General features: G+C 50.0%; 2 protein-coding genes and 1 long non-coding RNA gene across 4 annotated transcripts in view; 2 read left to right on the plus strand and 1 right to left on the minus strand.

Moving 5' to 3' along the window:
• PLXNB1 (plexin B1) overlaps window positions 1-11,402 on the plus strand; it is a 206,191-nt gene extending 194,789 nt beyond the window's left edge. The window contains exons 39-40 of one of the 2 annotated variants that reach the window (XM_089781349.1): window positions 334-408; window positions 11,107-11,402. In XM_089781349.1, the coding sequence (XP_089637475.1) occupies window positions 334-408; window positions 11,107-11,277 (246 nt within the window). In that variant the 3' untranslated portion in view covers window positions 11,278-11,402. Of the gene's footprint in view, window positions 1-333; window positions 409-2,029; window positions 5,694-11,106 lie in introns of those variants that run through there. The other variant, XM_089781350.1, reaches the window with a different exon arrangement.
• On the minus strand, window positions 5,542-14,159 carry LOC149523835 (uncharacterized). Its single transcript, XR_016350472.1, has 2 exons — window positions 14,038-14,159; window positions 5,542-5,774 (listed from the first exon to the last, which is right to left on the minus strand). It is a non-coding gene; the product is annotated as an uncharacterized LOC149523835 (long non-coding RNA).
• Window positions 14,160-14,276: 117 nt separating this feature from the next.
• LOC102446721 (SRSF protein kinase 3-like) overlaps window positions 14,277-16,066 on the plus strand; it is an 85,900-nt gene continuing 84,110 nt past the window's right edge. The window contains exon 1 of the mRNA XM_089781356.1: window positions 14,277-15,407. The gene's annotated coding sequence lies outside the window, so the exon portion shown is untranslated. The remainder of the gene's footprint in view (window positions 15,408-16,066) is intronic.

Genomic DNA, 16,066 nt, shown 5'->3' on the forward strand with positions numbered 1-16,066 from the left:
TGACCTGGCCCATGATGGTTACAACCTGCCTGCTAGTGCTGTGTCTGTGCTAGCCCCGACACCCTCGCTAGCACCAATGAAGAGTTCTAGGGGGAAAGATTCACGTAGCAAAGGCTTCTGAGTGCTGGAGCAAGTGGATCGCTGCTCCCTTTCCTCTTCAGCATGGCCGATCCACGCCCCTGTTACCTGCTAGGAGAAATCTCGAAATCCCTTCTGCCGCTGCTCCCACGCTGGGTTGAGAGGCTCTCGCAAGCATTGCCCCGAGGTCCCAGGGCAGCAGGACTTGGATGAATAATCCTGGTGGCTAATGAGATGTTTATTCTGTTACCACAGAGTTACTCAGGTGAACTCAATTCCATGGTGGCCCTGCATGAGCTCTACAAATACATCAACAAATACTACGACCAGGTGAGTGCTGCTCCCACTTACTGGCTCCAGCCTCAGTGCGTGATTTCCCATCCATCCCTCTGAGCCATTAGCAGCTTACGCTTGCCCAGCATGCGGTCACCTCGTCTGCTCTCTTAGTGGAGCTGTGAACAGCCAAATTAGCACTGACGGTCGTCGCAAAGGTTACACTGACCACCTAGCACAGTGGTCCCCAGCCTTTTGGGACTGCCAGGCGCAGGGCACAGGGGCCGCGCATGTGCCACGTGCCCAGGGCTCAGGGCGCAAGAATGGCTTGGTCCGGCCCTGGTCACTCGGCAGGCGCACATCAGTGCCCCAGCAGGCACCTGCCTCGCGTTGGGGACCACTGACCTAGCAGGTAGGCACAGGTTATGAAAGGTAACTAGGCAGTACTGACTGAAGAGCCCAAATACCACGGTCAGAAGAGCCTAAACCCCATCAATGTCTAAATCCCTTTTGAAAATGAGGTTGGCTCCTAGACGAGAGGGTGCGACAGCAGTGCCTGTGCACGTTTAAAACTGGGCCAGATGAGCTGGCCTCATCAAATAGAAAGAAATGTCAATTTTGTCACAACGGAAGAGCCTTCACTTGCACCTGGAGCTCTGAGATTTTATCCCGGTGTTTTTTCTTGTTCTGGGGCAGTGGTGATTTGTATGAGGTTTGTTTGTTTGTTTGTTTGTTTGTTTTGTATCTAAATATTTCAATTTCAAAGATACCTTAAAAGGGCAATAGGGTCAGTTAAAATATTTCCCAATTAACAGTAGAAGGATTTGAGATTGCAGTTTTTGTGTATTTCAGTAGGTAGAGTGTACAATATAGATTTTTATGGTGAAAATTATGCATGAGGACTTGCATCTGAGACTATTTAATGTTTCCATATTGATTTGTTTTCTAAAGGTTGCTTTGTGTTATTTGAGATGACTGATGTAAGAATATTGGCTACCTTGGGGAAGAGTTAAGGCTGTTTTGTTATAATGACACTTGCATTTCTTCATACTTAATGAGAATAATAACTTCCGTACATTTGCAGTGTAAGATGTATGCATTTCCACGCCTCTGACTGGTTAAGGAAATGATGCTAGAGACACAAGGTGAGAGGTAACATCTTTTATAGGACTAGATTCTGTTTGGGGAGCTTAAGCACAAACCCTTGTCCCTCGTCAATCAGAAGCTGGGGCAGTAAAAGATGTTACTTCTCCCCTTGTCTCACTACTGTGCTGGAACCAACATGACCACAGTGACAAAACATACAGCAGAGGGAATCACGTGCAAAGTGACTGCGCTGCTGTCACTTAGCTAGTTTGATTGGGTTTTGGCCTTTGGCACCTTTCTTGGTTTTTCCGTAACATTTTTTCTTCAGGTAAACACAATGATCATAACCCTCCCCCCAAAGCAATGAAAGGTCTGCACGTTGTTTGGAGGGAAGAGTAGCTGGTGGCACAGAGGAAAACGTAGGGTCTTCACAGGGTTCCAGCACTGGGCTAGCAAGACTGCACAGGGTCCCTCTGAAACAGACTGTCCCTGTGGATCCCAGTACCCACAGCTCAGGCTTGCCCTCAGCCAGGGGAATCTGCTGCTAATGGTTTCTGTGCATGAGGGAGGTTGCCAGTGAGTCTTGTTGCAGATCATCACAGCCTTGGAAGAAGACCCAACAGCCCAGAAGATGCAGCTGGGATACCGACTGCAGCAGATTGCAGCTGCTGTGGAGAACAAAGTCACTGACTTGTGACCCAGATACACAGACTGCCGGGCTCTTGGGAGGCTGAACAGCGGTGGATCGTGCAGCTCGCAGGAGCATCAGAGCTACACACGGTGTTTTGCTGCCTTTGGAACCAGACGCTCCGGGGGGCTGGCATGTAACACACGGGGAGGTGGCCAAGAATACGCAAAGTACAAACGTCCTTGTGTCTCACTCAGAGAATATTTTTACGGGGTTTTTTCCTTTTTACAAATGAACTTTCCTAAAGCAGTTTCCACAAAGCAGTGTCAGAGAGAGCAAGCCCAGGCGGCCTCTTCTCACACACTGGGAAAGTGCCGAGCTTCCACACGGAGCTGCGAGGGGCTGGATAACCCAGCGCTTCAGAACAAAGCTAAAGACTGTATGTGGCTTCCTGTGAGCCTCGAGCCTCCTTTTGTACTAGCACCTGGGATGGGAGAGGCTAGTGCTGGGACTGCTGCCCCGAGCCTTGCGTAACCACCAGCAGCCCAGCCTCCTGCAGCCATGGCATTCTGGGCAGTACATGGGAGTGCTCTTGGGACTAGCTGGGACTGTGGGAATGATGATTCCTGCTGGAGAGTGTGCACCTCCAGTGTCCAGCCCAAGGAGTAACACGGTGGCTGTGCTAGCCACCGGTGCCCTGGCCGGAGCAGAAGAGCATCTCCCACAGCACCCTGGGAAGGTGGCAGCTGTACTGTAGGGGTGAGAAATGGGAAGAGTCTCATGGGCCAGGGGTCTGGTCTCCCTCCCTGCGTGTGTCTTGTATTGTACTAACGTGCTCAGCCGTTCCAGTTGTTGACCCAGTAGGCTCAGCCCAGCCCTAGTGTAAGCAGGCACCAGCCTATTGCCATCTGTACAGCTGTGCTCACTTCCCCCAGCCAGAGTTCAGCAGATGGCCTTACCGACGTGCTTCTAACAGATCTGTGTCTAGCCCTCTCTGGTTACATGCTGTCTGGCCCCAGCAAAACAAGTGAAGGCCTTGTACCTATTCCTCCCTCTGGCTCACAGCCATTCTGCTTCTCTGAGCTGGATCTGAGAATAACCTCATAATGACCAAGCATTGCCATGCTTCAGGGGAATGTTAGTTTTGTGTTTCTAAGATGGGATTTCACTTGGATGAGCCTCCCTTGGACACTGTCATCACGAATCCCCCAGACCAAGCAGTCCCTGTGTCAGACAGCTTCTCCCTAGTGCAAGGGCAGGCAAGATCCATCCCGCCAAGCCTTTTAATCCAGCCCATTGCTTGCCCCTGCAGCACAGAACCACGCTGCTCAAAGCAGCTGGCTGCTCCTGAGGCTCTCTGTGCTGCCCACACCACCAGCTCCTGTTGGCTGGAAACTTGCCAATGGGAGCTGAGAGATTTTGCTGGGCGCAGGGGCAGTGCAGCACCATTTCTCAGCTTCTGCTGGCCAGTTTCCAGAGATTTTGCTGGAGGTGTGAGCAGCATGCGACACTTCTCACTACAGCACAGAGAGCCATGTGGAACAGTCAGCTGCTTTGAGTGGTCTGGGGCTGCTGGCAGGCAGGGAAGCCTGCCCAAGAGCACTGCTGTCCGGGAACTACATAAGTAAGCACCTCCCATCCAGAGTCTCCCTCTGACATCCCACCCCTTCCCACACCCATCTCCCTCCCAGACCATGCAGCCCCTCCTGTACCCCTCTCCCAGGCCAGAATCCTCCTTTACCCAGACCCTGCACCCCAGTGCCCTACCCCAGGTCACCACCCAAATCCTCTGCACCCTCCTTCCCACATCCCACGTCACAACCCTCTCCTTCACACAAACTCCCTCTCCGGTCTCACGTCTTTCCTCAGCTGTTTTGACAAATCATTGCATGCTCACAGCATTAGGTCAGTTGGGGAGGAGGGGAGTTCTCTTGTTTGTCTGGGGCTTACGTTAACCTGAAGGCACGTGTTTGCTTCTGTGACCACCCCTCCCTACAAACTCTTGCCTCCTGGTGGATCCATCAGCTTCTCCCCTGGAATTTGCCTGCCAGAGCGTGATAGCAACATGAGTCAAAGAGCCTACACTTGTGTGTGCGTGTCTTGGCCAGGTGTGAGATGGGCTAGAGGTACCATTCGATACATCTCCTAGGAGATGGCAGTGTTCTCGGTTCCCCAGGGATGGGGGAGGTTTATCCATATAACAAAAAAAGGAGTCATTTAAAAACTCTGCGAAAAGAAATTAACATCTCCATAGTGACCCATCTAATACACTAACCAGAGTACGACATTCCCAGCTTAGTCACTGTGAGAAGGGAAACGTTCATCGCATACATTGCTCCAACCTGTCCCCAAACGGCTGTTGGATCCCAACTCCCTCTTGCTATGTCCGGGACCTACTTTTAACAGTTGTCTGACTGAGTCAGTTCTCATGTTCAGACATGCCCCTTCTGCTCTCTCCAGCCTTCCTTCTCTGGCATGCTAGTGTCCATTACCTTCATGGGATTGAGGGTTCATTTGTGTTTTACAAAAGCCTTTAATAAGCATGCCTTTGGGGACAGATGGGAGAGTCATAATTAACTCCGGGAGGCTCTTCCCGGCCTTCCTGTCTCCACAGTTGTTGTGTCAAAAGCCTCAGGGAGTTTAGTTTCCTTAGGTTGCCTTGGCTATGTACCATGTTCCTACAGGCCATAGCTTCTCTAAAGACTTGGTTACACCCTCCTGCTGCACGCACCCAGTCTGTCTCCACAGGACATGGATAGCTCTTCCACTGGGGAGTAATTTCCCTTGCCATGAAACACAACGTACTGCCATCTTACCTCCTCTTTCATAGACAGGAAGTGACTTTTTCTTTGGGGTGGGAAGAATTACGTTTCCAGCTGTGATCCGAATAGGGGACAAGAATCTGAAATGTGCTGAGACATAAATTGGCATCAGCTGATCTCAGAGTTAAGCTCCCCTCTTTGTGATAAATAGAGGTACCTGCCCCTGGCAGGATGAGACCTGGCAGTTTCTGTGTCTCCAGCTTCAGGCTCATGGTGGCCACACACATTGGGAAGTCACACTCTGACCTTTTTCTTTATAAACGTAGGCGCTTAAGTAGACACACAGACTTGAAATTCTTCAGAAGCTGATCAGGTCTGGGGCAGAGAAGCACCATGTGCAGCCTCCGTGCGACCCCAGATTGCCACTAGGTATCCCTTGTTGGCGCCTTTCTCCCTACGTTGATTCCTCTGGGTTTCCAGGACCCCGAGCGCATTGGCTTCGCTCCTTTTGCCCCTTTGGCAGCCAGAGGGCTGCACACACACCTCTTCTCTCGACTGACTCGGTTTTGTATTTTCTACTTTGCTGTGGCCTGGCAGCCCCATGCCCATGTGCTGCCCTTCTTCTTGAGTTCTAGTTGGAGCGCCCAGCACGCTCGCTTCTCAATGAATGGGAATTAATAATTAATATAAAAAGCTTGAAAATATGAATGTTGGTACATAGTGTAATAACTGTAGATACCATTGTGAGATGTAGGGAGCTATGGGGAGAGGAGAGAGTATGTCTGTAAATAATCAGTTTAGAACACAAATGATTTTAATAGAGAGAATTCTTACCTGAGTGATTCAATAAACATTAATATACAACATGGAATGGGGCTCCTGGTTCTGTGTCTTCAGACAATGGGGCTGCTCCTCATGCTCCAGAATATGGTGACCTGAAGTCAGCACTAAGACATGAAGACATCTGTATCAGCACCATCCACACCCAGTATTAGGCACGTTACTGCTGCCTGAGGAAGTGTCTTCAGGTGGCTGGACCCTTGCATCTACGCAGAGCCCCAAAGCCACTTTCAAGGTGCTTGCCGGAATGGGGCCCTGCCAAGTACAGCAGGCAGTTCAGTGCAGAAGCTGCAGGTCCCTGTTGCTCTCACTGGCTTTCTGCTATGCTGCTGACATTCCCTGTCTTCACTGGGCACTGAGTCTCCTTCTCATGCCCCATGTTTTGCATCATCTTTCCCATTGTGCATGTAGCCATGTTCCTTCCCTTACATAGGGAGGCACCAGCTCTATACTACAGGAGCCAAGAAGATCCAGAACTTTTCTTCTGCTCTAGGTTGAAGCTGGGGCCCTCTCTCTGCACGGGCTTGGCAGGGATGGGGCTCTCTGCACGGGCTTGGCAGGGATGGGGCTCTCTGCACGGGCTTGGCAGGGTTGGGGCTCTCTCTCTCTCACTGCATGGACTTGGCAGGGATGGGGCTCTCTCTCTCTCATTGCACGGGCTTGGCAGGGATGGGGCTCTCTCTCTCTCACTGCATGGAGTTGGCAGGGATGGGGCTCTCTGCACGGGCTTGGCAGGAATGGGGCTTTCTGCACGGGCTTGGCAGGGATGGGGCTCTCTCTCTCTCACTGCATGGAGTTGGCAGGGATGGGGCTCTCTGCACGGGCTTGGCAGGGATGGGGCTTTCTGCACGGGCTTGGCAGGGATGGGGCTCTCTGCACGGGCTTGGCAGGGATGGGGCTCTCTCTCTCTCTCACTGCACGGGCTTGGCAGGGATGGGGCTCTCTGCACGGGCTTGGCAGGGATGGGGCTCTCTCTCTCTGCACGGGCTTGGCAGGGTTGGGGCTCTCTCTCTCTCTCTGCACGGGCTTGGCAGGGATGGGGCTCTCTCTCTCTCTCACTGCACGGGCTTGGCAGGGATGGGGCTCTCTCTCTCACTGCACGGGCTTGGCAGGGATGGGGCTTTCTGCACGGGCTTGGCAGGGATGGGGCTCTCTCTCTCTCTGCACGGGCTTGGCAGGAATGGGGCTCTCTCTCTCTCTGCACGGGCTTGGCAGGGATGGGGCTCTCTCTCTCTCTCTCTCTGCACGGGCTTGGCAGGAATGGGGCTCTCTCTCTGCACGGGCTTGGCAGGAATGGGGCTCTCTCTCTCTCTGCATGGGCTTGGCAGGGATGGGGCTCTCTCTCTGCACGGGCTTGGCAGGGATGGGGCTCTCTCTCTTTCTCTGCATGGGCTTGGCAGGAATGGGGCTCTCTCTCTCTCTCTGCACGGGCTTGGCAGGGATGGGGCTCTCTCTCTCTCTCTCTCTCTCTCTCTCTCTGCACGGGCTTGGCAGGGATGGGGCTCGCTCTCTCTCTGCACGGGCTTGGCAGGGATGGGGCTCTCTCTCTGCATGGACTTTGCAGGGATGGGGCTCTCTTTCTCTGCACGGACTTGTCAGGGATGGGGACTTGCAAGCATAGGGGCAAACTCAGTGACTGGCATGCGCAGCCGCACGCATGTCATATTACCATGGCTGCTCCTCTGCCGCAAAGCCTTCGACCTGTGGGACTTTAGATGGCTAGGCAGTGATCTCCAACACCTCCTCCAGGTAAACTGTGATATGTCACCTATTGGCATGCACATGAGCAATCACCTGGGCTGTGTCTAGACTGCATCCCTTTTTCGTAAAAGGGATGCAAATTAGACATGTCGCAATTGCAAATGAAGCAAGGATTTAAATCTCCCCTGCTTCATTAGTATATAAATGGCTGCTGCCTTTTTCCGGCTTGGAGCTGTGCCGGAAAGAAGCACCAGTCTAGATGCGGATCTTTTGGAAAACAAAGCCTTTTCCGAAAGATCCCTCATCCCTTATTTTAAGAGGATCCCTGCTTCATTTGCAATTGCGATATGTCTAATTTGCATCCCTTTTACAAAAAAGGTATGCAGTCTAGACACAGCCCTGGAGAAGAGAAAACAGTTGCCTGCCTTTTATAACTGTTCTTCGAAAGGTGTTGCTTGTGCTCATTCCAAATCCCACCCATCTCCCCCGATGGAAAGCTGGCAAGAAGGAACTGAGGGGGTTGAGGGCCAGCTGAACCCTATAAACCATGCCATGCAGGTGCCTCTTCAGGGAGCTCCATAGCTGCCTGATGGGTACCGATAGGGGGGAAAAGCCTTCCACCGATAATGCACATAGCATGCACACACCTATTGGAATGGACATGAGCAGCACATCTCGAAGAACAACTGTAGCGAAAGGTAAGTAACCCTTTTTTCCTTGCGAACATAAGAACGGCCGTACTGGGTCAGATCAAAGGTCCATCTAGCCCAGTGTCCTGTCTGCCAACAGTGGCCAACACCAGATGCCCCAGAGGGTGGGAACACAACAGGGAATCCTCACGTGATCCCTCCCCGTCACCCACCTCCATAGAAACCAAGGCTAGGGACACTATTCCTACCCATCCTGGCTAATAGCCATTGTTAGTATCAGTCAAGCTAGAGTCTAGAATTGCAAAGATGCATTTTGTGTTTGAGCTGTAAAATGGGTGTTAGTTGCTGCCTGCATTAACCTCACCTGTAATGTCTGAATCCCAGGCTATAAGTTTTGCTTTTTAACAATAAAAATGCTATCTATGGGCTTGGGAACACAGGCAGAGGACAAGTAGTTTCCCCCACCCATTCAGAAGAACTATCAAAATTAAATGGGGCATCAAAGACTAGGTTAAAGGCGCTCGCACAATGGGGAAGATGCTACATGCAAGTCAGCTTGTCCCATCAACTTGAATTCTGGAAGAAGGAAATAAAAATAGCTGATGGGAAAATTCTTCATCTCTTTGCTGTTTGGACTCTAAAGCTGGAGGTAGGAAAAGAAAGTAAAGAAAAGTAATAAAAATGTAGCCGTGTTAGTCTGGTGTAGCTGAAACAAAATACAGGGCTACAAGATGGTTTATTAGGTGATGAGCTTTCGTGGGCCAGACCCACTTCCTCAGGTCAAATAGTGGAAGAAAATAGTCACAACCATATATACCAAAGGATACAATTAAAAAAAAGAACACATATGAAAAGGACAAATCACATTTCAGAACAGAAGGGGGATGCGGGGGGAGGGGGGGAGGTGGAAGGTGAATGCCTGTGAGTTAATGGTATTAGAGGTGATAATTGGGGAAGCTATCTTTGTAATGGGTAAGGTAGTTGGGGTCTTTGTTCAACCCCCTGCGGAGAGTGTCGAATTTTAGCATGAATGCCAGTTCAGAGGATTCCCTTTCAAGTGCAGATTTGAAAGTCTTCTGAAGTAGGATACATGTGATTAGGTCATTAAGACAGTGTCCTTTCTGGTTGAAATTGCAAGAAACTGTTTCTAAAGAAAAGCAGCCTGGGCTTACCCTAAAAGCCAGTTAGTGCTGACAGATCGCTACAGCTCTGTCACCTTTTGGAACCACAGATTGTAACACATATTGGTAAGTATGTTGCCTGTGTGAACCCGTAAATAACTTGTAGTTCTGGTACCTAGTTAATCTGTAGTTAGTTGACTCTAGGCTTGGCTACAAGCTTTCTCTGTAAGTGTGAGAGCCGAGGTACAAAGTAGGGATGTTAAGACTAGATGTCATCTAGTTGCTCCCCCCCCTTGCTGCCTCTATCAGATAGAGGCAGCAAATGGGTGGAAGAAGGGGTACTTCAAAGCGACAGTGCCGTACAGCTGAGCCCGGGTTCCAGCATGGCATTTCTGCAGAACCTGGGATCAGCTGAGGAGTTCCCAGCTGATCCCAGCTTGGTGTGGCATTTCAAATCGGCAGCACAACATGGAGCCCAGGGTCAACGGAGAACCATTGAGTAGCTAGGCTCTGAAGTGGAGACAGCCTATGTTGGGGCGAAGAATCTGGCCATTGCATTGAGATAGGAGATTGGACTGGAGTGGAGGGCGATGGGGGAAATGTTCGACATTCCCATCAGGAAGGGATACCATGGCTGCCTGGGCCATGCCGGTGCTATTAAGATGACATGTGAATTGTCTGTTCTGTATTACCCTGTTGAGTATGGGTATGGGTGGGAAAGCATAAAAAACCAGGTTGGTCCATGGGAGTGAAAAGGCATCTCCCCCTGGAGTGGGATCCCTCTGGAACAGAACTCTGGGGCATTTTTTGTTATGGGCTGTTATGAATAGGTCGAGTTGGGGAAACCCCCAGCACTGGAAAATGGTGTGTGGGACGGAATTGTCCAACTCCCACTTATCTTGTATAGGGAAGCAATGACTGAGGTTGTCCGCATGGTGATGTTGTGCTTGAGGCACCAATTCCAGAGTTTGATGGCCTTCGTGCAGTGGGAGTGGGAATGCACCCCACCCTGCGGCTATGTCTACACTGGCCCCTAATTCCGGAAAAGTCATGCAAAGCAGGTAAGTCAGAATAGGGAAATCCGCGGGGGATTTAAATATCCCCCGTGGCTTTAAATAAACATGTCCGCCGCTTTTTTCCCAGCTTGGGAAAGTAGGAATAAGACATCCTCCGGAAAAGGGCTTTATTCCGGAGGATCGCGCCAGTCTAGACGCTTTTTTCCGGCTTTTCCCCAAGCCGGAAAAAAAGCGGTGGACATGTTTATTTAAATCCGCGGGGGATATTTAAATCCCTCGCGGATTTCCCTATTCTGACTTACCTGCTTGGCATGACTTTTCCGGAATTAGGGGCCAGTGTAGACGTAGCCTGCCTGTTCACATAGAACATGCATGCTACATTGTCTGTCATGAGCCTTATTCTGCAGCCTTTGGTGACAGGGAGGAAATGGAGGCAGGCGTAGCGTATAGCTCTGAGCTTGAGGGGGTTGATATGGAGGGTTGTTCGGAAGTGGACCATAGTCCCTGTGTTGTGGTTTCTCCTATGCGTGCTCCCCAACCTGTGAGGGATGCATCTGTTGTGATGCTGATTTGGGGGTTTCTTGTTGAAATGGAACCTCTTCACATATGTGTAGTGGAATGGTCCACCACAGTGAGTCTTTGACTGTAGAAGGCATTGTGAGAAGCTTGTGCCATTTTGGTTTGTATACCGAAGCTAGCCAGGTTTGAAGGCATCTCATGTGCAGACAGGCATTGGGGACAACGTTGGAGGCTACCGTGTGTCCCAGTGGCTGGAGGCAGTCGCGAGCTGTGACCTGTGGGTTGATGTGAATGGTGTGTATGAGACTGCAGATTGCTCTCAATCTTTCCTGTGGCAGTGAGGCTTGGCCAGTAGTAGAGTCAAGAAAGGCACCTATGAAGTGGATTTTTTGGGTAGGTGTTAATGTTGACTTGTCTCTTGTTTATTTGAAGGCCCAACTTTTGGAAGCACTGCATCTTCATCCACAGTGCTCGACAAACCTCTGTTTCTACTCAACCGTGGTGAGTAGATTTCAGCCGGTTGCTCCGTGCGCCCCTTTTACCGGCGCTGCGCGCGTGCACGGTACCAGTCTGGTGCATGTGCAGTGCGGGGCTAGTGAGTAGCTCTTGCCACAGTTTGTCAAGCCCTGGTCATCGATGTTGCATGAAGAGCATGAGGGTGTCTACACTTGCTGCCTAGTTTGAGCTAGGGATGGAAATGTAGCCGACCGAAATTGCTAATGAAGCGGGGATTTAAATATAATCCCATAATCTCCATAATTTCTCAAAAAATGGAGGAGTAACGTTAGTTTGAAACAAGGGGTTTGATTTGAACTAATGTGTCCTGGAGCCCACTTCCTGGTTCAAATCAGCTGTTGAGCGGAATAACGCTTGGGCTAATGAAGCGCAGGATATTTAAATCCCCGCTTGATTAGCAATTTCAGTTGGCTACATTTGCATCCGTAGCTCAAACTAGGGAGCAAGTGTAGATATACCCTGAAAATGGGTTGGAGACTTCAGCAGAAAATCGTCCAGATATGGGAAAATGATCATGTTCTGCTTCCTTAAATATGCCAATACCACTGCCAGTCGCGCTGAAGATGATTAGTATGCTGTTCTCCATAGTGTTCCCAGTTACCCCAGTATGGCAGGTAGCCGGGGAATGGTATAGGTGGTGCCAGCCAGGGGTGGGTATACCACGGGTATTGCGTGGCAGGCGTATTTTGCCAGAGTGGGTCCCTTTACTCAGGTGAGTAATAGGATGGAGAAAAGTCGTTGTTCTCCAAGTTATCTTTCTCCTCACCAGAAAGGTGGGGAGGGGTCGCAGCAGACTGGCAGTATTGTGCTTGTGGCTTTGGTGAAAAATCACCCCCCCCCCCCAAAAAGAGACCCTGGACTGTGGAACTGGGGCTGTGCAGAGCCAAGCTGCAGCATGTCTTCTGGTGCAGAGAGGGACTGTGTTGCCGTGCTGTGGTGAGCTGGCACCGTGAAAGCTGAGGAGAGTGCTGGTGCCATGTGAGTCACAGCTGTTTGTTGCTGCCTTGCTGAGCAGGCAGGCAGCTTATACAGCTTCAAAGGCTCAAGTGGAGCAGCAGGATCCAAGGGAAGTGCCGCTTCTGCTGGTTGAATAGGCTGCGGCAAGCCTGAGGTGGGCACCGGAGTCACTGAGGGACCATGGGTGCATTCAGAGAGGTGGGCAGCTTAAAGCACTTTGCCTCAGCACCTTTTAAAGTGGCTGACTCACTGTTGGTACTGGAGGTGCCTGCAGAGTCAAAAGTGCTCAGCCGTGGAGTGGCTAACACTGAAGAAACTGAAAGTCTGTGCTTCTTCCCTCTGCCTGGGGAAGCACAGGATTGTCTTTTCCTGGACTTGGAGGTTTTTTGCTGAGACTCTGCAGAGTTTTGTCCAAGGTCCGATGCAAGTCTGAGGTTCTTGGAGCAGTGACAGCTTCAGACGCATCCCCTGTTCTTCCGAGTCCGCGCTTTTAATTTTTGACCGTGAGTGCATTTTTGAGAACTCCCCCAAACATCTGACACACTGAGAGTGGCCATCAGATACAGGGATACCTTCTTTACAAAAGGAACACTTCTTGAAACTGGGAGAGTGCGGCATGTTGAAACAGAGGGGTTTTTTAAATACACAGGAAGAAGAACGATACTAACTAACTATCTGTATGTTAACTGAAACTAAGTAGCTATGTAACTATGTATAACTCTGACCCCAGGATCCCTGCTGCACTGCTGCTTTGAAATGCACAAAAGCCCCTGCTAGTGTGCTCAGAACCAGTGCTCACAGTCCTCCTGCACAGCAGGACACTAACCACACGCACTACCTACCTCCAAAAATGGAAGAGGCATGCCGCTTGGTGCACGCAAAACATACTTACCCAACCTTTGTGCCTCTCCACTCAATCCTTGATTATTTACTGGAACTTAAATCCACAGGCCTCTCGACTAACTCCATCAAGGTCCATCTCGCTGCCATCATCACATTCCACAAAAAGGTAGATAATGCCACCGTATTGGCACATCCAATCACCAAAAGATTTATGAAGGGCATCCAGGCATAATATCCCAATATCAGACCACCAATACATCCTTGGGATCTAGATCTTGTCCTTAATACACTCATGCACAAATCCTTTGAGCCTTTGGCCACATGCTGTTTCTTACCCCTCTCCATGGAAAGAGTTTTCCTGGTCACAATCACCTCTGCTAGAAGGGTGAGAAAACTCAGCTCGTGGCACACCCTCCATATACCACCACTTCTTGAGAGAAAGTCATGCTTCGCACACACCCTAAATTTCTACCCAAAGTCCATTCTTCCTTCCATCTAAATGACTCCATTCACTTACCAACATTCTTCCCAAAACCACATGCCAATGGTTTGAATTTGCCATGCATACACTAGACATGTGCAGGGCGCTGTCATTCTATCTCCATAGAACTAAGCCATTCAGAAGGACTCCTAAGCTCTTTGTCTCTTTGCCACTATCTCAGGGAAGTGCCATCTCCAAGCAGAAATTATCTAAATGGAGAGCTGACTAAATACGCTTGTGCTACCAGGTCAAACAAGTCCAGCCTCCTGACTCCATCAGAGCACATTCTACACGTTCCATCTCCACGTCTACAGGGTTCCTATGCAGCGTTCCCCTTGTCGACATATGCAAGGCAACCACATGGACATCAAATCTCACGTTTGCACGACACTGTGCCCTCTTACAGGACACTGCAGCTGACACTAGATTGGGCAACACTGTTCTGGCTGCAGCCTTCCAACCTAATCCAAAGCCCCTGCCGTCCTAAGGGACACTGCGTATAGACACTCCACCTGAGTGGAACACCCACAGGGATGTCTCTCAAAGAAGGAGAGAAGGTTACTCACCTATGCAGTAGCTGACATTTTTTGAGATGAGTGTCCCTGTAGCTGCTCCACTACCCGTCCTCCTCCCCTCTGCTTTGGATATAACACCTGTCTGTTTGTAGAGAAGGAACTGAGAAGCCCGGACCATGCACATGCTATTTATACTCTGACAGCTTGTCAGGCAGGCAAAGCATGCGCATGACCGGGGAGGGGAAGGGGGAAGAGCACTGCTGAGAAAATCTCCAATCAAAGGTGGGTAACTTCCTGTTAGTAAGTCTAGCTTGTCTGGGTGACAGGATAGACTGGAGTGCCCCAGGGTACTGCTGGGGCTCCCTGCTTAGACTGTTGGTAGAAGTAGAGGTGGGTGGCAACCTGGGCAGCAGTGACCATGGGATGGTCGATTTGAGGATCCTGACCACAGGAAGAAAGGAGAACAGCAGACTACACACCCTGGACTTCAGACACTCAGTCAGTGTCTCCTTCAGAGAACTGATGGGCAGGATCCCCTGGGAGGCGAATATAAAGGGGGAAAGGAGTACAGGGGAGCTGTCAGTATTTTAAAGAGGTCTTATAGAGGGCACAAGAACAAACCATCCTGATGTGCAAAATAAAAGCAAACATGGCCGGCAACCAGCTCGGCTTATCAGAGACATTTTCAGTGAGCTTAAATACAAAAAGGAAGCTTACAAGATGTGGAAACTTGGACAGATGACAAGGCAGGAGTATAAATATATTTCTTGAGCATGTGGAGGTGTAATCAGGAAGGCCAAAGTGCAATTGGAATTGCAGCTGGCAAGGGATGTGAAGGGGAACAAGAAAGGTTCCTACAGGCATGTTAGCAATAAGAGGGTGATCGGAGAGGGGGTGGGGCCCTTACTGGATGAGGGCGGTAACCTAGTGACAGATGATGCGGGGAAAGCTGAAGTACTCAATGCTTTCTTTGCCTCTGTATTCACAGACAAGGTCAGCTCCAGCTTGCTGTACTTGGCAATGCAGAATGGGAAGGAGGTGGGCAGCCCTCAGTGGAGAAAGAACAGGTTAGAAACTATTTAGAAAAGCTGCATGTACACAAATTGCTGGGGCTGGCTCTAATGCATCAGAGAGTGCTCCGAAAGTTGGCCATTATCTTTGAAAACTTATAGCAATCAGGAGAGGTCCCAGAAAATTGGAAAAAGGCAAATGTCGTGCCCATCTTTAAAAAAGGGGAGAAGGGCAATCCAGGGAAATACAGACCAGTCAACCTCACCTTAATTCCCAAAGAAATCCTAGAGGGGATCCTCAAGGAATCCATTTTGAAGTGCTTGGAAGAGGGGAAAGTGATCAGGAACAGTCAACTTGGATTCACAAAGCACAAATCGTGCCTGACCAGCCTGTTTGCCTTCTATGACAAGGTAAGTGGCTCTGTGGATATGGGGAAGTTGATGGACATGATATACCTTGAGTTTAGCAAAGCTTTTGATATGGTCTCCCACAATATTCTTGTCAGCAAGTTAAGGAAGTAGGGATTGGATAAATAGACTGTAAAATGGATAAAAAGGTGGCTAGATTATCGGGCTCAATGGGTAGTGCTCAATATTCGATGTCTGGTTGGTGGTCGGTGTTAAGCGGAGTGACCCGAGGATCAATTCAGGGGCCAGAATAGTTCAACATCTTTATTAATGGCCTGGATGACGGGATGGATTGCACCCTCGGGAAGTTTGCAGATGACATGAAGCTAGGGGGAGAGGTAGATATGCTAGAGGATAGGGATAGGATCCAAGTGACTTAGACAAATTGGGGGATTGGGCCAAAAGAAATCTGATGAGGTTCAACAAGGACTAGTGCAGAGTCCTGCCCTTGGGATGGAAGAATTCAAAGCATTGCTACAGGCTGGGAACCCACTGGCTAAGCAGCAGTTTGGCAGAAAAGGACCTGGGGATTCCAGTGGATGAGAAGCTGGAGATGAGTCACAGTGTGCACTGTAGCCACAAAGGCTAACAGCCTATTGGGGTGCATTAGGAAGAAGATTGCCAGCAGATCTAGAGAAGTGATTATTCCATTTTATTCAGCA

Source organism: Pelodiscus sinensis, chromosome 11 (assembly GCF_052426305.1).
Source record: "Pelodiscus sinensis isolate ZL-2025 chromosome 11, ASM5242630v1, whole genome shotgun sequence".
NCBI classification, from domain to species: Eukaryota; Metazoa; Chordata; order Testudines; family Trionychidae; genus Pelodiscus; species Pelodiscus sinensis.